This window comes from Sciurus vulgaris (assembly GCF_902686455.1).
Source record: "Sciurus vulgaris genome assembly, chromosome: 7".
Taxonomy (NCBI): Eukaryota; Metazoa; Chordata; class Mammalia; order Rodentia; family Sciuridae; genus Sciurus; species Sciurus vulgaris.
In genome coordinates, this window is record NC_136467.1 from 126,512,807 (window position 1) to 126,537,924 (window position 25,118).

Below are 25,118 nucleotides of genomic sequence, written 5' to 3' on the forward strand. Positions count from 1 at the left end.
CCCTCAGGGTCCTTCCATTTCCAGGAGCAGCTGGGTGGGGCCTGAACCGGTCCTCTGGCGGGGGTCGTCCCACCCACTCCCCACGTCCTGGCAGCCTGCCTGGAGACTCGCGTTTTTCACTTACACCAGCTGTCCCCTTAGCAACGCCACTCCCCCACCGCCACGGTGCCACGGTAATGCGTTAGTCCTTGGCCTAGTTTGTCACTCTCAACCCCCCTTTCGCCCTTAGTGAACAGCGGGGATGATGTTAACACCATCTGTGAGGAGGGTGGGGACACAAAGCCCATTATAGCAGCATGGTTGGAATGCCTATCCCTCCATTTCTGGTCCCAGCAGAGCCAAGCTAAACTTGACCACTTCCCTCCCAACAGCAGCATCCGATTTTCTATAGGAAATAAGTAAAAGCCACGGGATTTACCCTGCCCTCAATGGCATTCATCCCAAACCCAGCACAAAGCAAGCTGGAGACAGAAATACAGCTTTATTGTGGAAAAGCTGACTTTGCAGAAGTTTGAAACCATTGAGCCCTTCTACAATGTATAGGAGCTGGGGGGTTTCCCATTCAGTCTGTACTGCCCTTCCTCACTCTCAGACAGGTTTATCCCTTTCAACAAACTCCTGGGTCTGCCAATGATCACAAAACAGGGTCACATACCATCATATAATCCTAGGCACTACCTCCTAATCCCTCAGGTTCCCTCCTCAGTTTGTTAATCTTATGGAGAATTCTGGGGGCTGGTCTGCTCAGTGGAGGAGGCTTCAGTTGGTGGTGCCAGAGGCACCTCTGGCATTGACTCAGGTGGGGGGCCACTTTCTTCTAGGAGATTGCCCTGATAGAGCCGGCGAAGGCGCGACAGTTCTCTTTCTGGTGGCTGCTTCCAGCTGTACCATGGGTACCAAGGGTCACCTGAAACTAGGGTAGGGGCTGGTGGTGTAGAAGTCACAGCTCCATGAGAGGTACTGAAGTCAAGGTCCCGGGGTTCAACTTGAGGAATGTGGTAATTGAGGAGACCTAAAGGATTTAAAAAAAAAAGGAAAGAAAGAAAGAAAAGAAAATTAGGGAGGAACTTGTCAGTCACTGGGTACATTTATGTATGTTGTATACTGTACAAAATCAAATGGCCAAGATGGCAAATGAGGGATGACATACTATCTGGGCACTTGACTGCAAAGGTGTGCAGACTTCCCAACACCAGGTTTATGTAGCTGAATCTACGCTAGGGGAGTAGTACCTTGGGCAAAAGTGCTATGTAGTCCATGGTCAGGAATTTACACTAAGGTCCTTTTATCAGGGTTGAGGCTGTAGCTCAGGGGGTAAAGTCCTTGCCTATCAGGTGCAAAGCCCTGGGTTCAATCCTCAGCATTGCAAAAACAAAGGTATTAGGATCAGCAGTTGTACAATAAGAGAGAAGGGAAAAGAAAGATGGAGGACAAGGGGACAGGGAAATGACAAAGTTGAGATTCAGTAGAGAGGACAAGGGATAAGAGTGAGAAAAGAGATTCTCTCTTGAGAAGAACATGTTGAATACTACCTTCTTGGAGAGGTGAGAACACTTACGTGCACTTAGTCACCTTCCCTCTGCCTAATAAAATTGCCTTGTTCCCCTTTTAACACTCACCGTGATCTCTGGCTTTCTGGATGGCCTGGGTCAACTTCTTATGCTGCTTCATACACACTCCTGTGAAAAGAAAAATAACCTGGTATTCATTTTATAAGATATAGTAAATAAAAGAACACATTGCTTTTATATGGTGATGGAGAGCTCTGGATTTGGAGGATATAGTTTTGTCTGATGATCCTACTCCCTTAATCCTTCTATGGGCCTCAGTTTTCCCATCTGCTTAATAGGAAGAATCCTCCCCCTGAGAGCTGGGATAAAAACTTAAGATATCTAGACACCATAAGGAAACCATTTGATGATAAAGGCTACAAGACACTGAACACATGATTCAATGCACAAGAAAAGGTTGAGTTGGATAATCCTCAGAGAGTCAATAGGGAAGAAGTGGCGAAGATCTGGGGAAGATCATTTGAAAAGTAGCAATAATTGTCTCTCTAGCTTTCTACAGCAATAAAAACCTCTCTGGAAAACTAAACACTGATCATGGTGCCACCCCCAATAATGGTGGTTTCACATTATTCTTTGCAAATTTATCTTGCTTGAAAGCAGGAGTTGGTAAAAAAAAAAAAAATTTCCCCCCTTTTTTTTGGTACAGGGGATTGAACTCAGAGGTATTTAACCACTGAACCACATCCCCAGCCCTTTTTAAAGTATTTTATTTAGAGAGGGTCTTGCTGAGTTGCTTAGGGCCTTGCTAAGTTGCTGAGGCTGGCTTTGAACTTGCAATCTTCCTGCCTCATCCTCCCAAGCCACTGGGCACAATTTTTTGTATAGGGCCACATAGTAAATATATTAAGCTCTACAGAGCCTATGGTCATCATCTCAGCTACTCAATTCTGCCACTATTGCCAGGGAGCATACAGTATTTCAAACTGTAGACAATATGAAAACAAATGGACATGGGTCGTGGACCAGATCTGATCTGTGACTATAGTTAGAGAACAGATCTAATCCTGAATTGTTAACCCTATAATTTTAAATTTGGAAAATCTAATTTAATTGTCAATGGTATAAAAGAACTTCTCTGAGAGTTGATTTGTGATAAAAGTCTTTTGGGAAGAGATGTTAATAGAAAGAAAATAATCACTGTTTATTTATTTATTTATTCATTTATTGTGGCAGTGGGGATTGAACCCATTGAACCCACGAGTGTTTTACCACTGAGCTACCTCTTATTCTTTTTTCTTTTTCTTTTTTTTTTTTTTTTCTTTTTTTTGGGTGCTGGGGATCGAACCCAGGGCCTTGTGCTTGCAAGGCAAGCGCTCTACCGACTGAGCTATCTCCCCAGCCCCTTTATTTTTCATTTTGAGACAGGGTCTCACTACATTGCTGAGGGTATTGCTAAGTTGCTCAATCTGACCTTGAACTTCAGTGTTTAAGATCATAGGCATGGGGTGTGCTGCTTACCAAAGGTGGTCTTGTAAAAGATGGCTAAAAGCTTATGGAGTAAATGGAAAAGGAAGATGTGTACTGAAAAGAGGAAAAAGAGTGCTCCAAAAGAGCTCAACAGACTTAAAGTATTCTCAAAGTAGGCAGTGATGTTTTAATGAAAGATGTTGAAGAAATAGCAACTGTGGTGGTACCCAAACATTCCCAAGAGAAAAACGCAGTGTGAAGTGAAAGATGAAAACGACGACATGAAAATGGAGACTGAGATTAAGAGAAATAAAAGACTCTTCTAGACCAGCATGGACAGTACCCCATGTGGATGAACCAGAGGCAAAGAAAAAGACTGAAGGCAAAGCGAGAGAAAGGAAAGGGGAAGAGCAGAGCAAAAGCAGGAAAGGCAGCAAAGGGTTTGGCCTGGTAGACCCTTAAAAACTTGAAAAATTCCACACGGGACAGATGGTTGATTGGAGAATATACACCTTGATTTTGACTCTCACTAAATGAAAACTATTTGTTTTCATATTTTAAATTAACCTTTTTTCTTCAAACCCAGAATAACCTCTCAAGATTGTTTTGGGAACTCGAATAAAGTATTTTCTTTGGTTAAAAAGAGAAAAAAAAGATCATAGGCATGTGCCACCACATACTCCACCAACATTTACTTTTTGTTTGGTACTGGGGATTGAAACCAGGGACATTTTAACCATTGAGCCACACCCCCAGCTCTTTTTATTTCTTATTTGAGACAGGATCTTGCTAAATTGTTGAGAGCCTTCCTAAGTTGCTGAGACTGGCTTTGAACTTGAGGATCCTCCTCTCAGTCTCCTGAGTTGCTAGGATAATAGGTATGGGCCATCACACACAGCTTCACCATTTAAGTTTTTTTTTTTTCTTCTAATTGCAGATGGACACAATACCTTTATTTTATTTATTTATTTTTATGTGGTGCTGAGGATTGAACCCAGTGCCTCACATGTGCTAGGCAAGAGCTCTACCACTGAGCTATATCCCCGGCCCACCATTTAGTTTTTAAGAACTACATTTATAAAGTCTGCTCACAGAGGTACTTGTAACTTTTCCCCCCACACATAATTAATTGTTTTAGAAACTGATATTCACATAAGCCAAGATTTCCAAAGATCCAACTCACATTTTGTATGCCAGAAGTAATAGCCATCAAACAAATACCTCATTTAACTATATAAACAAGAAGTATTCCAAGGAAAAACTTCTGGTAGTTTAGGGATGACAGGCTAACCTGTATATGGAGCATGGAAGATGATACCCGTGTGGGCACAGACAAACTGTTCCAAGAGCTTCACATTCTGTGGGGGAGAATATTAAAGAAACATGAGAAGAGAGAGAGGGGAGACTAAAGAATATAATCCTTAAACACCACACCAATGCCCTCACCCCTCTCTCTCTCTCTCAATGCTATCCTCTTCTGTATCCCAGTTTTAACCTCTTCAATTCACTGGTCTTTCAAACATTTCACATGCATATTCTATATTGTCACTGGATTCATATAAAAGTCTCTTCTGCAGAAGCTAACTTTTGTTATTATCATTACTATTGTATACATGTATGTGTGTACGTGTACATAATATACATGTGTACACATATACGTGTACACACACACACGTGTGTGTGTGTGTGTGTGTGTGTGTGTGTGTGTGTGTGTGTATTTTTTATAGTACTCAGGATTGAACCCAGGGGTGCTTTACCACTGAGTTACATCCCCAACCCTTTTAATTTTTATTTTACTTTAAGATAGGATCTTACTAAATTGCTAAAGGTCTCAGTTGCTGAGGCTGGCCTGGATCTTGCACTCCTTTTGAGTCGCTGGGATTACAGGCCACCATACTCAGCTGCAGGAGTTATTTGCTAAAGGTAGCCTTCGGGCAAAAACATGGGGAGACTCGTTGGAAGTCACAGAACCACCCAGAAAATGATGTTGTAATAAGTATGTACAAATGACTGAGGGATGTAATAGCAAACTAACAGAATATAATAACATACTAAGAACAATTTATGTTTTTTGTTTTGTTTTGTTTTATGGTGCTGGGGATTGAACCCAGGGCCTACCAAATGAGCTATCTTCCCAGCCCACAATTTATGTTTTAATTACATAGAATGACTCACAACTAGCAAATCAATTACAGGAAGTTAGACTCTTAAGGAAAACTCAGGTACATCTCTGGAATGGCAGGTAGGCAGAACCATCTATAATCTGTGTCTTGGCTATATAATTGGTTTTTTAATAAACTGTAGTATGACTGAAACTCAGAAGTTATTATGGGACTATCCTATAACCTGTGTCAAAAGGGTCATTAGAGTAGCTGGACTCCCCCAGTTGTTGACTGATACATAAATGCCCTCCAACTCCCCTGATAACCAGTCATATATTTTTGGCTCTAAGATCTTCATGACAAACTCAGAAAAGCATTTTCCTATTATCATTTAAGAAATATATTCAAATTCTTGAAGGAGCAAGTCCTGTCCTGCTTAGTGTTGAAGGCTTTCTGAATAAAAATAGTCTCCTAGACTCTTTACATTTCTTCATATCTCTGTCTTCCAGCCCCAGGACCCAGAATGCCACTAAACATTGACATGACCACAAAATAAAGAAAACCACAGGAAAAAAGTAGGTGAATATAGTCACTAATAATTGTAGTAGATATGAAGGAACTTTTGGGCATGGCTCCCCCATTAGAAACAAGCATTTCTGTCAGGCTGGTGGCACACATCTATAATCCCAGCAAATCAGGAGGCTGAGACAGAATAATTGCATGTTTGAGGCCAGCCTCAGCAATTTAACAAGGCCCTAAGCAATGTAGCAAGACCCTGTCACAAAATAAAAAATAAAAAGGGTTGGGGACGTGTCTCAGTGTTTAAATGCTCCTGGTTTCAATTCCTGGTACAAAAATAAATTTAAGAAAAAAAAAAAAAAGCATTTTATTTACCTGACAATTTAGACTATAAATTTCATGGGCACGGGATAAAACTTCTTAGTCCAATCCATAATAGAGGGTAAAAGACTGGAGAGGGATGTTTCTACTTTGCCAAAAAGTCACTGCAACATAGACTGCAGGGGTGCCAGGATGTGAAGAAGTGTGGTGTACCTATAGTAATCTCTTACATTACAAAGAGTGTCCAAATCCCTATTCTGTATAAAAGATTCACCTTACCCTAAAGTCGACATGCAAATTGTGATCCCGGCAGATGGGACAAGGATTCCCAGCAACTTTATTCTTACGCTGTAGTGAGAAATTGATAGTTGAAGATGATCAAGGCCTTGTCAAAAAAAGGTGCTAATTCAGTGTCCCTATGGCCTCCACCCCCACACCACATCCCACCCAGGTACCACCCCCAGAAACTCACAATACAGGTCTTTCGAGTCCGTTGTGGGGGGATACCACCTTTATGGTTGCGGCGGTAGTCAGCCCAGACTGCGCGAGTACCATAACGGTTCTGGTATTCTGAAATGAAAGAGAAGTTATTCCAAGGTGAGGGTGTAGAGTATGTCTTTTCTCTATTTACTTCAGGCCCCACCTGACCCACCCTTTTCCCACTTAAGACCCACCCTTTTCCCACTTAAGGATACCTTCTGAGTCCAGATATTTCCAGGGTTCATTCTCATAAGGGGAAATGGGAATTGGGGGCAATGAATCTTTTTCAGGGGGTACGCTGGTGCAAAGGGTCTGGAGGGGAACCTATAAAGGAGAAGAAAAATGAAAGAATGAATTCAAGGAAAGGACTCAACTGTTTTATCATATGTTGAGAAGACGAATGCATGCCAATGTATTAATGTAATTTAACAGGAATCTATATGAAAGGAAATATTTTGTTGAGGTTAAACTGACATAAATGAACAGTTACTCTCCCTATCTCCAACTGGATCCTGAGAAGCTAATACAGGAGAAAACAATCTTATTCAAGAAGACAATTTTAGAATCTGGCACCTAAAAGGTCTCTGTGCTTCTGGGGAATGAGTTGGGTCTGGTGGAAGAAAAAAGGAGTATGTCTACTCTTTTGGAAATTAGATGTGTGGTGGCAAGGGGATGCATAGGACAGGTTGAGTCTTCAACTTAATCTAATCCCAAGACACAGAACTTCCCAGTTTCATAAAAAGTTGAAGTTCAACATTCCACAGAGCAAAAACAAACCTGGAGTCCTAACGCCAGTTTTAAAGCTACCAGGCCTGCTATTAACTCTGGTGTGCTGTCAACACTTCTCAGTACCTCTAGGGAGTGGCAGCGGGGTAAGCCTTTCTTCTCACCTTGTCCAAGAAACTGCCCTGTCCTATCAAGAACCTCCAGGGTGGTGAGTACGTGAGGCTGGAGGGAAACCTCAATCCCAAGGATAGAATTAAGGTCGAATGCATGCTCTAGTAAGAAGCTGATATTAAGATATTAAGAACTGAGAACCTGATCCCTATGTCGTGAGCATGTATGGTGGCTTTACTGAGAGATAGCAGGGCTGGTGGAAATTAGGATCCCTCAATCCAAGGACACTCGACAGCATCGCAGATTTAGACATTATTTACGTAGTTAATATCTAGTTGTGCATGACCAAAGGGTTAAATCCCACCACCTGGTTATTTTACCGAAATAGTATTTTGGGTAATAGTATTTAGCTAACCCTGGCTTTTAGCCCTCGACTCAGTCAATACGGGGTTAGGGGTGGAGGCGCCAGAATTGAAGTATTGCCTACACAGCAGAGACATAAGCACGTAGGCCTCCGCCCGCGGATCCTTAGCAGTGCAACTTCCATCTAGAGAAAGCATAACTAAGTTGGGATCGTACAAAATGTCCTCCGAGGAGTTACCTGAACTCCATTGGCATTTCTGAAGATGGAAAGACTAGGAAACCGCCTCACTACCGTGTTTAGTATGGCGACCGCCATCTTGACGTACGCCCAACGTAGAATGCCTGGAAAGGAAACTGCGCATGCTCAAGGAAACTGCGCATGCTCCGGAAAACTGACCACGGAAGGGCAAAGGACGATCCCGCAGTGCGGAAGGCCACCGCGCGTTTGCGTCAGGACGGCAGCGTAAGGGGGGGGGTGGTTTAGAGACGCTAATTTCAACTGCGTCACAATCGAATTAGGCTTCAAAATTGTTTTTTTTTCTGGACCAATCATTAAAACTATTAGATTCCATACTTAGAGTTTGCCTTTTAAATAATTTTGAAGTCGATTTTGACCAGGATTCTTTCACTGCGCATGCGCACCGTCATTTCTACCAACCCGGGGTGAGAAATGTTCTCTGGGGCGGAAGTGGTAGAAGCAGAGGAAAGGGTGGTGCTAGGATCCCTGGTCACGCGTACACGACTGGGGGACAGGAAGGAGGCGGAAGAGAGAAGGGCTGCCCGAAGGCGAAGGAAGGATAGCCAATCAGCTGGCGAGTTGTCTTTCGGGTTGACCAATACGTTCACGCCTCGCGCACAATGTCTCGCGACAAGGGCGTTTCACTAGCACGTTTAGGCGCGTTGGGCGGCGTCCGGGTATAAAAGACTCCGCCCGAGCGGGCAGCCGCCATTCTGGGGTTCGTTTAGAGGTAAGTTTGGGTTTCTTGTCGTTTAGTGGGCAGAATTTTGCGGAGTACGCTGGACTAGTTTACGGAGTAGGAATGGGTTCGGTTGGGAACTACGGCCTATGTGAAGCGGCTGTGTTAGGGATGGGGTGTGGAACAATGTTTTGGGACGTCAAAGATGGTAATTTGGAATGTTTTAAAAGCGACCCGTACTGATTACATCTTTCTCCCTTGTGTTCCTTTTATCCCAGGTTTGAATTTTCTCGGAGAAAGACAGGCCGGCCACGAGGAAAACAGAAACAAGCCGCAGCAACATCTAAGCCCTTGAAAGGATCCTGAGAGGGGGGAAAGGGAAAACAGCAGCCACCAGCCCAACCACTTGTGTCTTCTGCCCCTACCCACCTATCTTGCCCACCCCACCAGCCCACGCTGCTTGGGACTTGAAATCTGTGGCCGAAGGACCGTCACCACATAACTTGAAAAATAATCAACCACCCTCCCTTCCCAAACCCACCCAATTTCACTCATCCAGCGTTTCCTTTTTTGATTCCACTCAGAATTTTTTTCTACGACCCCCCTCCCTAAATGGAGTTGGGTGGGGGGGGAGTGAATACTGAGTTGGCCTTTATTTTTTAAGAGACTTTTTGATCCAATGAGGCCCCCCAAATAATTTGAGTTTTGGGTCCTGGTTGGTTGTTTTATTTTTTTTCTCCAAAATTTTACCCCCTCCCCCCTGAGCCCGAGGTGCTGACGTCGCAAAAAAATTGGATAGTAAGTGTCGAATTTTCAAAAACCAGCCTTGCAACAAGAAATCAACGTTTCCCGTTGTGAAACCAAAAATAATGAGAGGAAGAAATGAGACCATAGAACAAATAGAGCTGGAGATGGACCAATCCGGTCACTTAATCTCCATTAAAAAGGGCCTTTGGGTCTGAAACAGTCTTGTTCTCTCTCCCCTACCACCTACCTCTTCCTGCCCTGCTGCAGGCAAGGAGAGGGTGGAGGGAGGGCCAGCAAGTGAGGATTTTGATGGTTAACCCTTGATAATCCAGTCAATTTCCAGACTGCCAAAGCATGTGTTTGCTTTTTATAAGGAGGAATGTTTACCTTCCTCTGGTTAGCAGTCTTCAAAAGGGTTAATGAGCTCACATACAAAAGATGGTGGATCTTGTGGCCCAAAAGTCCCACTTCTTTGTGTGTGAGACAAGCAGGGCGCCTTTCAATTTGCCAGATTAATAAGCAATCTGTACATAAAGATTGCAGGGTAAGGAGATGGGCAGAGAGAAATAATAGCTGGCTATGACTTTAAATGATTGTTAAATCCTCTCGATTTTAATGTAATTTGCTTGGGGTATATTGTATGGTTAAGATAGGTGGCAATCTATGAATAAAGATTGCAAGACACTTAATTCAGGGCAAAATATAATCTTAGTACCAGTACATACAAGATAATAGTTGGGAAAGTAAAAAATGTCTTGTAATTGTTGCAGATTGCATAGGTTATTTAAAAGGAAAAAAATGATTAACATTTTAACTTGATACTTTTTGGTGGGGGGATACAGTTAAAATAGAGGGTGGAAAGGTTGGGAAATGTGGAATTCAGGAGTATAATTTAAGAGCCATTTAGTGCAATTGAATGCTAGCTTTCTAAAAGATTTGTGTCGTTAAAAGGAATTTTTTTCTTCCCTGCTTCAATATGGCGACTTTCCTTGTCCTTTTGTCTTCCAAGCGGCGTTGCAGGTTGTGTCTTGACCCATTTTTCTCCTGTCCTCCCACCTCAACCCTATTTGTTGAGAGGGGTCCAAGTCCTCCCCCTTTTCCTTTATAGGGAGGATGGGGTGGCCGGTGGTAGCAAAATCATTTCTTCCCTGCAGAAAATGTTCTTTTAAATATTTTAATTGCTGCTATTTTCACTACTCTCTTACTGATTGAAAATAGGTCAGATTATTCAGGATTGGGGGTTGACTTTTGTTATTTTTTACTTAAAGGTGTATTATAATGTAATAGCTACCGCCAGAACTGGAGTGGCTTTTAAATTTTGAATCCTCTTCTCCATTACAAAATGGCGTCTCTCCTCCTTTGTTGTTTTTCTCCTTTTGCCATCCAGAGCTTAGGGCCGCCCTAGAAACTTGGTCTAGGGGGAGGAGCAGCCTTGAAAGGTGATGTAATCAGCTTGCTTCCTCTCTCCACCCTCAAAACTCCACCCCTGAGCAGATTCCTTCTGGACTCCTGTGCACATTGCTGCTAGGGAGATACAGTTCCTTGTTTAGATAAAATCTTTTGATAAAAGCTTAAAAGCTTATAGGAATTAGGTATCAAGGCTGTCCATCTCCTTGGGCAGCTCTAGTTGATATTTTAACAACCAGCCCATTGCTTTTATTTTCACTTTTTCCTCCATTCATCTCGACTACTTGGAAGCTTAACCCTACTTCAGTTTCCAGAGGTGGAAAATCAGTCAAACCTCAGTTGTGCTTTAAGACTAGGAGGCTTTTGGGGTTGTGTGTGTGAGCTTGTGTGTATATATGTGTGGGTTTGGGGATATTGGAAAAACAAAAGGGCTTGTAACTTGGAATAGACAATTGGGGCCTAATGACATTTTTGCTCAGGAACCAGTCCTTGGGCCTCCTGCTTTGGTTGCTCTGAAATGAGAATCTGGGGGAGGGTGGGTACTTTCAGGACTTTCTTTCTAAATCACCCTTATTCCCACCTCTCAGTTCGGGGATAAACTCTTTGTATTCAGTCCTGTGTCACGTTCTCCAGTTGCTTAGTTCCTGTACATTGGTGCTAGGATGAGAAGTGAATCTTTAGGAAAGGAGGCGGCAGTTGTAAACTCAAGGCAGGGGGAATCAAGCTACGGTTTCTGGTAAGCAATACATTTCTGGTATTACATTTCACAACCTTCATTTCTTTTTTCCAAAGAGCCACCTTTTTTGAATTTCTTTTTCTTTCCCTTCTAAAAGAAATTCCTTTAGCATTAACGGAAAAATAATGTCCTCTTCATTTTTCTACTTGTGAAGTGCTGTTGCAGTGGTGCATGTTGAAAGCCATGCCCTACCTGAGGGTGGTATTGGGTGTCTGGTTCTTTTCTTATCTCTTCCCAACTTTTTCAGTCAAATCTTCAACAGACTGTCCATATACCTTTTGTTTTTTTAAAGTCCTGAAATGGAGTGTGGACATTATAGATGGAATTGAAAAACCCTTTTCTATAACTGTCCTGTGAGACTTAAGGCTAATTTTTTACTGGGTTCACCTTCTCAACTTACTTAACTTCTGGTTTGGATGGGAGGGACTCTTCCATGTGTCTATTGACCACAAGTCTTTTTTTTTTTTTTTTTTTTTTTTTTCTTTTTATCTTTTAAGCAGTTTGCCATGTACTTCTGCAGCATACCTACTTGGGAGCTGAACATTCCACCCATTGGGGTTCCTGATCTCTAGTGAGCAGGGGATTAATAAAGAAGATCTTCCTTAACATGGGAGATGGGAAGCAAGGTCTACTAGGGAAACCAGATCCATCCAGAGAACCTTGGAGAACCTGATCCTTATAGTTTGTGGCTAGAGTTCTGTTCTGGAATCCTTTCCTATGTGTGGGAAAGGTGTATGTGATTTTGCACATCTTTATTGAAAAGCAAATAAGCTCATATGCCAGGTTTTCAAATTGACTGAGGGATAGGGGCCTACACTTACAGGAAGGATAGGAACTTGTGAATCACCTGAGGGACATAATTCAGTCAACTGTTGAGTCCATTAGGAAATACCTAAACAACAAAGAAAAGAAACAGCATTTTCATTTCTCGAAGTGCTAAGGCCTTAACATAAACGTGGGATTCTTCTTACTAAAAGATGATAGTGCTCTGGCTTGCATAGAATTTTTTCCTGAACCACTTCAGTCCTGTTTAATTGGTGATGGGTGTAGAATAACTTTGCCAAGGTTGATATTTTTTCACTTAATCATAATAGCCCTCAAGATTCATTTTGGAGGCAGGTGTATGAGTTTTATCTCATAAGTAGAAAAATTCCCCAGTGCCTTGCATCAGTAGTACTTGGCTCTGCCTTCAACATCTTCCATAAAGAAAGCCTAACTTAGGACAAGGTAAAGAAAGACCAGAGGGTTGCATCCTGCACCTAACCCCTCTTATGTATCTGCTACCTTCAAGGAACTTAGCTCATTAAAAGCATTTTTCTGGATTATTCCTGGTTCCAGAAATAGACCCAGGCCCAGATGACACTTTCAAACTTTCATTCCAGGCCAGATCTGGAATGACCTGGTCATTGCTCCTACCTTCCTTAACTCAGTCACCTTCTGTACTAGAGGACTATGCCAGGAATATTGAACTTTTCATATTTTCCAGAATATGCTGATTTCAAAGTAAGGGAAGTAGGGTGTAAGACACTTCGGAATCCTTAACTTTGAGTAAAAACTGCCTGAGGGAAAACCACCATGAGAAAATCCACTTAACATTTTATCACATGATTGGTGCTCATGAGACAGAATTCAAAATTTTAGTTATTTTCCAAAACGTAATAGTGGGAAATGAATATCTAACATTTCTTTTATTTTGTCTCCTTGCTTCCTTGACTGTTATGTCTTTTATTCTTGTTTATACAAATGGAAATTCAAAAGTATCTGGGTCCCATTTCTAGCAGAGGTCACTGAACACAGTTTAGCTTTGTACTCATTGGTCCATTTTCCTTTCTATGAGTGAATATTCTCTCTTTTTAATTGAAGGAACATTTGATTTCAGGTGACATTTTTTAAGTTCCTGAACCAGTAAGGGGTAGCAAGCCTATTGGCTTGGCTTTGTAGTTATATATGCAAAAAGGGGTTCTCCAAGGTTTAAGTATACTCATCTCTGGCTTTGAATCAATGGAGTCAGCTGAGTTCAGGGGGCACCAGTTTGAAGTGATGTTTAATTCAAGACTTTTTATCAGATTGCACATAATTTGGTTTGGGATTTAATGGTAGGTGTGCATGTATGTATTTGTAGATAACATTTAAAGAATTTCTTAGTCTCTTGCATATGATATAGTATACCTGGGCCCTTTCATTGCTTTTCCAGTCCCCACCAGATGGGAAATTCATTTTTACATATTCCTTTATCATACTACTCATCTTTAATTTATTATCATGTAATCTTATTACATGGAAAAATTCCTTTCTCTTTGTGTAAAAATTCATGGATTTGGCCCACAAACTTCTAATCTTTTCCAAAATTCTACTTGAATGTTTTTTTCCTCGGACCCCAGGTTCTACTTGTCCTTATGGAAGTTCCAGGGCAGCAGCAGCAGCAGCAGCAGCAGCAACAGCAACAGCAACAACACAGTTAACCTAGTTTTGCTCACTTAGCATTTCTTAACAACATGTCCTTTCCCTGCAGTCCACAGATCATGATCTCCAGAACAAGATTGTACCACTACCCTTTCGTTTCTGGGCTGCTGCCTTCCTGCTGCTGTGGCTGCTGCTTTCCTAGGTTGTTAGGACCTACATTTAGAAATTGACCATTTTGGGGAAAGGGGGGAACTAAAAGGTTGAGATTATTGTGCTACTTTTTCATTGTTGGTTTGAGAACAAATATAGCTAATTTGCATTATCTTACAAGAAGCCAGTTCCCTTTACTGCCCAAAGTATAGTCATCTTTGTAAAATAATAGATTTTTTTCTTCTATCCACAGTGTTGCCTCTGTTATCTGTACTAGATGCAGAGTCATCTTTTCTCCTTCCTACCAGAATTGAATGTTTATAAAGGTAGTATGGATAAAACTCCCAGTTAGAACCATATGGATCTTAAATAACGTCTGTGGAAGTTTGGTTCTCCTTAGAAATTGCTTCACACTTCTGTCCCTTCCATGATAAGAGTTTAGCTTTTAACTAACTACTCTTTCAACCTGGTCTAAAGTAGCTGCTTAAAATTTAATGGCATTTTTCCAGTTTTTAGCTTCGTTGCAGTCTTAATGGCTCCACGATTTTTAGTTTTAGGCCTTTCTTGAAGATCCTGGACAATGGTTGTAGTTTTTGAAAGTAGAGGATCAGATTTGCATCTTTGCTTTTAGAAATTGCAAGCCATGTTTTTCTTGGAAACAATAAAAACTTGTGCGGGTGTTTGATCAGCGTGTGACATTCAAGGTTTAGGAAGACCTGCTCTACTTCCTCTGCATCCTTTTGACAACATTTCTGGGAGCTACCCTCACATCTTGGGGGTGAATTCTCGTTCTATGTTTTGTTTCCTTCTCTACCACCTGCACTTCAGCTGGCACATATCCTGCTACTTGTGGTGATTGTGACTCTTAAAGCATTGAGATAGAAAGGAACTGACTCTTATAAGATATTTACCCCCAAACACCCAAGATTAATCCAGTTCCAAGTTTTGGGATTTTTTTTTAGGCCAATTTTGTCAGTAAGGGAGGTAGCCTAACAATGAGCAAAAATAAAATCCTTGTGAAGTTAAACATCTTGTTACAGGAATTGAAGTCTGTCTTCTAATCAAGTGAAGTCCAGCTATCTTAGGAAGGATGTAACTGGGAATGAAAGACACATGAGCTACCCAGCCCTCAATTTTAATTGTCTTCTCATTCAATCATGTATTAACCCCATGCTTAACTTGCCACGACTTTTCTCAGTGATGATGGTCTATTTTACTTACCTAGAAAATACTGTATTCAATATTAATTGGTATGTTTTGTCAAATACAGTGATGGCATATTGGAACTGTCCTTGCCATCCATTTATTCTGTGGGTTTGTTTTTCCTCTAGAAACCACAATCATGGGTTCAGGTCCCATAGACCCCAAAGAGCTTCTTAAGGGCCTGGATAGCTTCCTGAACCGAGACGGGGAAGTCAAGAGTGTGGATGGGATTTCCAAGATCTTCAGGTGAGTCTGTATCCTCCTTTGAATTAATTATGAGTAGAAGATTCTATGCATTGTATTATGACTACCATTGAGACTGCAGAACTGTATGTCCTAGAGAAGACAGGAGACTAAGTGGAAAAAGATTCAAATCCAGTGATTATAGGATAAATAGAGAAGATGATTTCTTGATGTCTGATCATAATGGCCCCCCCAAGATTTGGATAGCCATAATCCCAGAGGAGTCATGCTTTAGAAGGAGAGCAGGGGAGCCTGGTGACAGAATTCTTGGTTGTTTGGGTCATTTTTTCACCTACCCTAAAAGTCATTTTCCTGGGAAAATCAAATAACAAACTGTTCTTGAACAGAATACAGAGGGTTGGTTTGTAAGAGCTGGATGCTTCACCTAGAAGCAGAATCAGATATATCCTACATGTTAGGGAAGGAATGGTGTCCATGTCCCGAAATCAGAGAATTTAGTGCCTCCTCAATTGTCTTCCATCCTTGTATGGGTTTCCGTGTCACCTTGGATTCACTCAGTCTTCCTCGAGGCCTGTGTGACTTTCCACCTCTGAAGCAAAGACTCAGTTATCATGAGTCTTTAGGAACTCAACTGGCTAGACTCTTCTGCTAGACCCTGCTCCCTTTCTAACTCTTAATTCATTTCCTTCAGCCTGATGAAAGAAGCACGGAAGATGGTGAGTCGATGCACTTATTTGAACATTCTCCTGCAGACCCGTTCATCCGAAATACTGGTCAAGTAAGTGGGAATCTGGGTGGCTGAACTGGGAAGAAGTAGTTAGAAGATAGGGGAGGTGAGGCATGTGGTTCTTAGGTCATTGATGATGGACTAGGACTGTGGGATAATGTAGCTTCAAAACCCAGGAAGGACTTATAGACTCTACTCCTACCTGCCTGCAGGTTTATTGATGTTGGTGGCTACAAGCTTCTTAACAATTGGCTGACATATTCAAAGACAACCAACAACATTCCCCTCCTCCAGCAAATTCTGCTGACCCTCCAGCACCTACCGCTCACTGTGGATCATCTCAAGCAGGTAACTTTGGTCTTAGCAACCCTGTTTCTTCCTTTTTGGGATACCCTAATAGATGAAAAACTCACACCAATTCTAGTATGGCTGTTGTCTGGGGCCTGTGAGATAGAAAAAAAAATAGGAGTTTGGAATTGGAAGATTTGGTTTGAATTGATCTACTTTGATAGGTGTGTGGCTTGGGACACTTTATGTCTAAATCTCAGTTTATCTATAAAGTGGGAATAATTATACCTGATTGTCCTAAGAATTAAGAAAGAATATGTCCATAAAGCTTTTGTAAAAGGTACAATATCAATGTTAGTCACAGTTAAGGGACTATGGAGGAATTTTAAGTTTGTAGGAGTGTTAGCTCTGTGTGAACTTATTTTCCTCCTTGTGTTTACCTTTCTGCTATTCCCATATCTCGTAGAACAACACTGCTAAACTGGTGAAGCAACTGAGCAAGTCAAGTGAGGATGAAGGTAGAGTGTCTGTCATGGACTTTGTTCCATTATTTCCATATAATTACTTTCATTTCTCTCCCTATCTTTAGATTGTCTTTCATTCCTGCCTACTTTCTACTTCACCTGGCTGTTCTCTTGGATTACAAGTTTGAGGCCAACCTTAGCAACTTAGTGAGATCCTGTCTCAAAATAAAAATTTTAAAAAAGGATTGAGAATGCAGCTCAGTGATAAAACGCCCCTGGGTTCAATTCCCAGTCCAAAAAAAAAAAAAATTTAATATTCTAACTTGTCCCCTATTTCTTATTCTCAGTTCCAAATAAAAATATCCATTTCCCCACTATTGGATATGAGATAAGGTGCCGCACTTCAATTGGAAGCTGATTCTTCACTTGGTAGAAAAGGCATACACTTAAAATTCTTGGGAAGCCAAATGTGATGGTGCACTCCTATAATTCCAACTACTCCAGAGGCTGAGAAAGGAAGATTATAGATTTGAGGCCAGCCTGGAAAACCTAGTGAGACCCTCTCTCAAGATAAAATAAGGGCTGAAAGTATGCCTAGCAGTAGAGCACTTGGGTTCAATCCCTATTATAGGGAAAAAGAAAAATTCTTGGAGGACATATTGTCAGAGTGAGTGGTAGCCATTTACTTATATTTTCCTAAATAAATATAGCATATTTTGGAACATTCAATATCTGTTTTCCTAAGAGTAATTATGCTAGTTCTGCCAATACATATATTCCTGGAGAGCATGGGCAAAATCTTGACTCTTAGAGTATATCACAGTTCTGCTAGTGACGGATTCTTTCCTTTTCTAAGACAAAGGGTTCAGAGCTCATGGCAAGGACTATGTAGTTTAGGCTTGAAGACAAAGCTTGACTCCAGAAAGTCACTACTTTTCAAGGTTTATAGTTTCTGTTATGTCTACCCAGGCCTAAATCAGGAGAACAAAACTCTAGTTTCCCACCAACTGAGCAATATTTTATCAGAGCAGTAATTCTTATACCTATTCTGATAAAAATTCGGGATTGCTCTTTGTAGGAAATTATTTGCTAGGTTCTCTGGTAAGAGGCTTTGGCCTATTGAATGTCACGGGAGCATGTAAGCCTGTCTCAAGTTCTTAGCTATAGAAAAAAGCACTGGGAACACCTCTCCAAGGTAAAAGGTCCCAGTTTGCTTTTAACTCATATTATTGTGTAAATGAAGAAATATTCCCTGGTTTTCCATCCCCCCACTCCCCATGTTGAAGAGCAAACCTAGGTCCTTGTACCTGATAGGCAAGTGCTATACCACCCTAGCCCTAGTTAATTGATTTAAAAGCCATTATCATTAATATCATTCTAGGAAAAAAGCTTGCCTAGAAAATCTTTTAGAAGTTTGTTTTTTGGGCATCTCATGTTCTTAAAAGTCTGGGTTACTTGTTCTGTGGCACAGTTTTTCCCAATAGTTTTTCATACAGCCCATTTTCTGTTACTAGGAAAATAGTAATAATTGCTGAATTATCACTAAATTATTTATATCATTCACTTGCAGAGCTCCAAAAATTGGCCTCAGTCCTTGTCAGTGACTGGATGGCTGTCATTCGTTCCCAGAGCAGTACCCAACCTGCTGGTAAGCTCCTTAATCTTTTATCCCTTTTATTTATTTCATTCCCACTAGGACTTGGCCTTTGGGTGCCCCTTATCTGCTCCACCTCTGACAGTCTTTCCTCTAAATGAAATCCTTTTTTACTTTGTTTTTCCATGATAGAGAAAGATAAGAAAAAACGTAAAGAAGAGGGAAAGAGTCGAGCCACTCCTCCTGAACGACCTTTGACTGAGGTGAAGGCTGAGACCCGGGCTGAAGAGGTCCCAGAGAAGAAGAAGGAGAAACCCAAGTCTCTTCGAACCACAGCACCAAGTCATGCTAAGTTCCGTTCCACTGGTAAGACTGTTGACTAGCCTCACAGGGAGGGCCTCTGGGTGCATACACAGCTGTAACAGCATGGAATAGTTCCATTTGTGATGTGAAAGAAGGAAGTCACTGGAGAAGCTGGGGTTAGGGGCCTGCTTCTATAGGGTGGGACAATCAGGGTTAGGGTTAGGGTTAGGGGATGGGTTGAACTGACAACAATACATCTCTCCCCAAGGACTAGAGCTGGAGACACCATCTTTGGTACCTGTGAAGAAGAACGCCAGTACAGTGGTAGTTTCTGACAAGTATAACCTCAAACCCATCCCCCTCAAGCGCCAGAGGTATGGACCTGTTGTAGGTTTCTGAATGGGTGGGACACACAGGAGAAAAAGAAGGGGTAAATCAGATGTATTGACTGCTCCTCTTCTCACAGCGCCACAACTGCTCCAGGAGATGCTGCCCCTCCTGCAGAGAAGAAGTATAAGCCCCTCAACACAACACCCAATGCCACCAAAGAGATCAAAGTGAAGATCATCCCTCCACAGCGTAAGTTCAAAGCAGGGAATTGGGAGCAAGCTCTTCTCCTGGGAATGAATGTCCTGAGAGGGAAAAGATTTTCATTTTTCCCCCTTTTATTGTTTTGTTTTACTCACCTCTGATTTCTTGGTGTGCTTTAATGTTTGCACCTCTGGAACTCCATGTTCTTAGAGTTACTTAGGAGTAATGTTAGAAATGAGGTACGGATGCTTCTGTTCAGTGACTGGTCATGGGTACAACTTCCTTGTAGGATGATCTTACATGTTCACAGGGTTTCCTGTGCTCTAATTCCTGCACAAAGCCCTGCCTTGCATTCCAAAAGAAAGATGGAATAACCTCAGAAATTTTCTATGTGAACCGTTTTGCATGTGCTCCTAAGTAACCTTGAACTTTTTGTGACCTAAGTGGATGCAAAGTCTCCATCAGCTCATCTTTGTCCCAATCTTTGTATGAACAGGACTGTAAAGGAGGTCTGATGATTCCATTTTATACTCTTTTCTCTTGTAGCTATGGAGGGCCTGGGCTTTCTGGATGCTCTCAATTCGGCCCCTGTTCCAGGCATCAAAATTAAAAAGAAGAAGAAGGTGCTGTCACCTACTGCTGCCAAGGTATGGGCCCTAAGAAGTGAGTTTCAGTGACAGAGTACAAAAGATCCAGAAGAAAGGACACAGCATCAAGGAGCTGTTGGATCAGATAGCAGAAAGAGTTTGGTCTCAGATGTAGAGTAGGGAATAGGACTGTAAAAGCCAGAGGCCTCCTTTCTAGTACCTATTGGGCATCTTGCCTTAGGTCCTGAACTAGTTGCTTTGCCTTGAACTTGGCTTCCTGTCAGCTCATTAACTTTTTTTCTTTCTTAATAGCCCAGCCCCTTTGAAGGGAAAACAAGCACAGAACCAAGTGCAGCCAAACCTTCTTCCCCAGAACCAGCGCCCCCTGCTGAGACAATGGACATAGACCGCCCAGGCACCCCAGTGCCACCTGTTGAAGTCCCTGAGCTCATGGATACAGGTAATCTGGAGACTGATTTGGGCTTGATGGTTTTCTGAAAGGAAGGATTTGGATCTGAAACCTCTCCTGCTTCTAGCGTCTTTGGAACCAGGAGCTCTGGATGCAAAGCCAGTGGAAAGCCCTGGAGATCCTAGCCAGCTGACCCGGAAGGGAAGGAAAAGGAAAACTGTGACATGGCCTGAGGAGGGCAAACTAAGAGAATATTTCTATTTTGAACTGGATGAAACTGAACGAGGTAAGACACTAAGTTTCCTGTGTAATAGATGTGTATAGGGACTTTTTTAAGAACTCAGTTGTGTTTACTTTTCTCCTTCTCTTTTTTTCTCTTGTCAATAGTAAATGTAAATAAGATCAAGGACTTTGGTGAGGCAGCTAAAAGAGAGATATTGTCAGACCGACATGCATTTGAGACGGCCCGGCGTCTAAGTCATGATAACATGGAGGAGAAGGTGCCCTGGGTGTGCCCTAGGCCCCTGGTTCTGCCCTCACCTCTTGTCACCCCTGGAAGCAACAGCCAAGAGCGATACATCCAGGCTGAGCGGGAGAAAGGGATACTTCAGGAGCTCTTCCTGAACAAGGAGAGGTGAGCAGAAATGTTTATGTCCTGAAATGTGGAGTTCTTGTACTCCTAAGAGGATTGTGACCTGGGAAATTAAGAAGTGGGTAGAGCTGGGTGCAGTGGTGCATACCTGTAATCCCAGTGGCTCAGGAGGCTTAGGCAGGAGGATCATCAGTTCAAAGACAGCCTCAACAACTTAGCAAGACCCTGTCTCTAAACAAAAAATATAAAAAGGACTAGGGATGTGGCTCAGTGGTTAAGGGTCCCTGGGTTCAATCCCTGATACCAAAAAAAAAAGAAAAAAAGAAAAAGAAAAAGGGATTAGAAGCTAGAAAGAACTTCAAAGACCTAAATAAATATTATTCTTTTTCTTCTCTTCCATTGCCTACGGTATTCCTGATAGTCCTCATGAGCCTGATCCTGAGCCCTATGAACCCATACCTCCTAAACTCATTCCGCTAGATGAGGTGAGTTTCAGTGGCACATGATGACAGTGGGTGGCAATGGTGGGTGACAAAAGAAGTTGTGATGATCATTGATTTCTATACATTTTTCATGTAAGGATGTCTCTGCATTCTTTTATTTATTTATTTTTTTCATCAATGTTGATTTCTCTTCTTCTCCTCTTAGGAATGTTCCATGGATGAGACCCCATATGTTGAAACCCTGGAGCCTGGGGGGTCAGGTGGCTCACCTGATGGGGCTGGAGGCTCCAAGCTGCCTCCAGTTCTAGCCAATCTTATGGGAAGCATGGGTGCTGGGAAAAGCCCCCAAGGGCCTGGAGGAGGAGGCATCAATGTCCAGGAGATTCTTACCTCTATCATGGTATGAGCCCTCCTCCTCTTTAAATTTCTGTGGAACCTCCCTAAGTCTTCTGTCTCCCATTCTCTTTACCCCAGGTTTTCCAGTCTTCCCACTTTTCTCCTAAATATTAGCTCATTCTGTACCATTTGTAACCCTTGAATTTTATTGACTTTGCCCTCTTGCCTTCTTAATCCTTACAGGGCAGCCCAAACAGTCATCCCTCAGAGGAACTACTGAAACAGCCAGACTATTCAGACAAGATCAAGCAGATGTTGGGTAATCTTCAGGGCTAGTCCCAGGGTCCTAGGGGAGGAAGCCTCCTGTGGAGTTGAGGGAAGCAGGGTTTCATGGACATCAAAAGCACAGGACTGGGCTGGGGATATGGCTCAGTTGGTAGAGTGCTTGCCTTGGAAATGGGAGGGGAAGAGTGGACAGAGTATTACTCTGCCAGGTTGGTCTGAGAGGTCAGTTGGGCACACCTACATAGGAGCCATGCCATTTTTCTAGAATCTTCTTCCTGACTTTTACTGTTTTTAATTAACAGTGCCACATGGACTTCTAGGTCCTGGTCCAATAGCCAATGGTTTCCCACCAGGAGGCCCTGGGGGTCCCAAAGGCATGCAGCACTTCCCTCCTGGGCCTGGGGGACCTATGCCAGGTAGGTGTTGAGTGAGGGGTTGGAGTGGGCTTATTTGCTTAAGTGACAACAGTACAGCAGTGACTAGAAGGTGAGAGGTAGTTTAGTTTGGGAGATTACAGTTCTTCACTGTAACAGGTAGCTGATACTCTGTCTCTTCTTTTTCTTCCCTAACAGGTCCCCATGGAGGCCCTGGTGGACCAGTGGGTCCACGTCTTCTGGGCCCCCCACCCCCTCCCAGGGGTGGTGATCCCTTCTGGGATGGCCCAGGTGACCCCATGCGGGGTGGCCCAATGCGGGGGGGTCCAGGACCTGGTCCTGGACCATACCATAGAGGCCGAGGTGGCCGAGGAGGAAATGAGCCACCACCGCCACTTCCATTCCGAGGGGCCAGAGGAGGTCGCTCTGGAGGAGGACCTCCAAATGGACGAGGGGGTCCTGGTGGGGGTATGGTTGGAGGTGGTGGGCATCGTCCTCATGAAGGCCCCGGTGGGGGCATGGGCAGCAGCAGTGGACATCGTCCTCATGAAGGCCCTGGCGGGGGAATGGGCAGTGGCAGTGGACATCGTCCCCATGAAGGCCCTGGCAGTGGCATGGGTGGTGGCAGTGGCCATCGTCCTCATGAAGGCCCTGGTGGAGGAATGGGCAGTAGTCATCGTCCCCATGAAGGCCCTGGTGGAGGAATGGGCAGTGGACATCGTCCCCATGAAGGCCCCAGTGGTGGCATGGGTGGTGGCAGTGGACATCGCCCCCATGAAGGCCCTGGTGGTGGCATGGGTGCCAGTGGTGGACATCGCCCCCATGAAGGCCCTGGTGGGAGCATGGGTGGAAGTGGTGGACATCGCCCGCATGAAGGCCCTGGACACGGGGGACCCCATGGCCACCGACCACATGATGTTCCTGGTCACCGAGGCCATGATCATCGAGGGCCACCTCCTCATGAGCACCGTGGCCATGATGGCCCTGGCCACGGGGGAGGAGGCCACCGAGGGCATGATGGAGGCCACAGTCATGGAGGAGGTAAGGATACACTCTGCCCTCCGTTTGGGTTTTTGTGTTCCATATGTTTCTGGGTGGTTAGGGGAAAGATAGAACATGTGAGGTTTCCCGGTCATTTTGGCTTCCCAGTATGCATGGCAGTTTCTACCCTCCGCACATTCCCCAAAATGCTCAAGATACGATGGTCTCTGTGAAGATTATCCTCAGGATGTCGTGTACTGGGGTGGTGAGGGTGGCATTGACTTCGTAGACATTTCCTATTTGACCATTTTGCCATCATCTTCCTACAGATATGTCAAACCGCCCCGTCTGTCGACATTTCATGATGAAGGGCAACTGCCGCTATGAGAACAACTGTGCCTTCTACCACCCGGGTGTCAATGGGCCCCCCCTGCCCTAGGGACCACCTGCCAACCCCGCCCACATGCCCCCCTGTGGACTGCAGCCTTGCTCCTTCCACCCTGTTATGGCTTCTGTGAGGCCCAATTTCCCCTTTCCCCAGCTGATGAGGAGCCGGCCCCCTCAGTTCCCACCTGCTTGGGTTCCTGGGGATTTTCTGATCACTGGTGCGCATTGATGTACATATTTTCCTCCAGTCTGGGGAGGAGAGAGACTGGACACATTCTGTAACTTGGACTGCTGAAGAGGAGACCCAGTTGGCTTCACTTTATGAGGAGATTCGCCCTGTGTCCCAAACCCCATTCCAGTATTACCCCTAATGCCTGAGAACCTAAAGCTGGTTATCCTGGAGAACACCTCTACTCTCCTATTGTGGGTCCTCCACATGCACACAGAACTCAGACATGGGATCCGCTGCACTTAGGAATATCATCCCAGCCAAGTTCATTATTCCTCATGGGGTGGGGAGATGGTAGGGGTATTATATATCCCATTGCACTGAGGGCTCAATCAGGCTGGATTTGAGTTCTGAAACACATCATCCCCATTCCTGCCCCAACTTGGGCTTTGTACTCTTGAGTTCTTTCTCAAGACTTTGCAACTTTCTTTCTACACCCAAGTTTGCATCATGGGTCTGCTAGGTTCGATGATGGCAAATTTATGTCTACATCTATCCAGTGAAAGTTTTATCTGGCAGAGGTGTGGCCCGTGGTGTCGGTCTGCCCTTGCCAACCTGCTGTTCTGGAGACTTTCTAAAACACTTCAGTGAGACCAACTTTTCATCAATTTAAGCCCACTATGCTGGGCCCGACAGTCACACTACATGCACTGCCTTTGGGAGTTTGCTTGCTCCTTACCCCCACTTGGAACCTTGTCAGTGTGAGACTTCCAGCAATCTTGCCCTGTCAGCCACCTCTGAATCCCCACCAGGTGCTTCCTGGGTGGATTCAATAAGATGATTTTTGCCCCTTCCCAGTCCCTCCCTTCACCTGTCTTGGCATCAGTTGTTTTCTATGAAAACAGTGGATTGGTTGGGTTTTGTGCAGGGTCTTTGGTTAGAGCCACAATGGATTTGAGGATGAGTATTTCTTTTTCTTTTGGTTTTGTATATTTTGTACATTAATAATAAACAGTGGAAAGAGAAGCAGCTTATTTAACCCCTGGTGTGTTTGGACTCTTGTTTAAAAAAAAAATCTGGGGCTAACAAATGGTGGTTTGGAGTTACTTGGCATTTGCCCGCTCCTTCACCAGAGCAGCAAAGGACCAGTAGGGAATTGGCGACTTCACCTGGTCACCAATTATAATCCAGCACTTTGCTGCTGCATGCCTTTCAAATGTGCAATTGTGCACCTTATGATTTGGAGTAATCTCATGGAGCTGCAGGTTGGTGCTGAGTGAC

General features: G+C 43.5%; 2 protein-coding genes and 1 pseudogene across 6 annotated transcripts; 2 read left to right on the forward strand and 1 right to left on the reverse strand.

Moving 5' to 3' along the window:
* The first annotated feature begins 149 nt into the window (after positions 1-149).
* Positions 150-4,259, forward strand: LOC306665099 (protein LLP homolog; annotated as a pseudogene). Its single transcript, XR_013766716.1, has 2 exons — positions 150-173; positions 2,937-4,259. The product of XR_013766716.1 is annotated as a protein LLP homolog (transcript).
* Positions 463-7,998, reverse strand: LOC306665097 (small ribosomal subunit protein mS40). 2 transcript variants are annotated; one of them, XM_079146374.1, is made up of 7 exons: positions 7,839-7,998; positions 6,616-6,724; positions 6,393-6,490; positions 6,200-6,268; positions 4,270-4,336; positions 1,620-1,679; positions 463-1,012 (listed from the first exon to the last, which is right to left on the reverse strand). In XM_079146374.1, exons 1-7 carry the CDS (start codon positions 7,914-7,916, stop codon positions 717-719), a joined length of 777 nt encoding a protein of 258 aa, XP_079002500.1. In that variant the 5' UTR covers positions 7,917-7,998; the 3' UTR covers positions 463-716. The 2 variants fall into 2 exon arrangements, with proteins under 2 accessions (XP_079002500.1, XP_079002501.1); XM_079146375.1 differs by lacking the exon at positions 6,200-6,268.
* Positions 7,999-8,574: 576 nt separating this feature from the next.
* On the forward strand, positions 8,575-24,866 carry LOC306665093 (serine/threonine-protein phosphatase 1 regulatory subunit 10). 3 transcript variants are annotated; one of them, XM_079146365.1, is made up of 19 exons: positions 8,575-14,012; positions 15,292-15,409; positions 16,059-16,145; positions 16,307-16,442; positions 16,849-16,900; positions 18,417-18,494; positions 18,633-18,806; positions 19,012-19,117; positions 19,210-19,322; positions 19,821-19,921; positions 20,174-20,321; positions 20,398-20,556; positions 20,658-20,904; positions 21,284-21,347; positions 21,511-21,705; positions 21,885-21,960; positions 22,229-22,342; positions 22,499-23,341; positions 23,611-24,866. In XM_079146365.1, the coding sequence occupies exons 2-19, from the start codon at positions 15,303-15,305 to the stop codon at positions 23,718-23,720; spliced, it is 2,910 nt and encodes a 969-aa protein (XP_079002491.1). In that variant the 5' UTR covers positions 8,575-14,012; positions 15,292-15,302; the 3' UTR covers positions 23,721-24,866. The 3 variants fall into 3 exon arrangements, with proteins under 3 accessions (XP_079002491.1, XP_079002492.1, XP_079002490.1); XM_079146366.1 differs by having other exon boundaries at positions 8,575-11,407; XM_079146364.1 differs by having other exon boundaries at positions 8,575-9,315.
* Positions 24,867-25,118: the final 252 nt, after the last annotated feature.

What these genes read in the sequence shown, in the direction of transcription:
- LOC306665097 (XM_079146374.1), bottom strand. Translation starts at nt 7,916, where the DNA reads ATGGCGGTCGCCATACTAAACACGGTAGTGAGGCGGTTTCCTAGTCTT. An exon ending in ATTTGCATGTCGACTTTAGG is followed by an intron (nt 4,337 to 6,199) that starts GTAAGGTGAATC and finishes TCTCCCCCACAG; the next exon opens with AATGTGAAGCTCTTGGAACA. An exon ending in CCAGAAAGCCAGAGATCACG is followed by an intron (nt 1,013 to 1,619) that starts GTGAGTGTTAAA and finishes TAAATCCTTTAG; the next exon opens with GTCTCCTCAATTACCACATT.
- LOC306665093 (XM_079146365.1), top strand. Translation starts at nt 15,303, where the DNA reads ATGGGTTCAGGTCCCATAGACCCCAAAGAGCTTCTTAAGGGCCTGGAT. An exon ending in GGGATTTCCAAGATCTTCAG is followed by an intron (nt 15,410 to 16,058) that starts GTGAGTCTGTAT and finishes CATTTCCTTCAG; the next exon opens with CCTGATGAAAGAAGCACGGA. An exon ending in AACTCATTCCGCTAGATGAG is followed by an intron (nt 21,348 to 21,510) that starts GTGAGTTTCAGT and finishes TTCTCCTCTTAG; the next exon opens with GAATGTTCCATGGATGAGAC.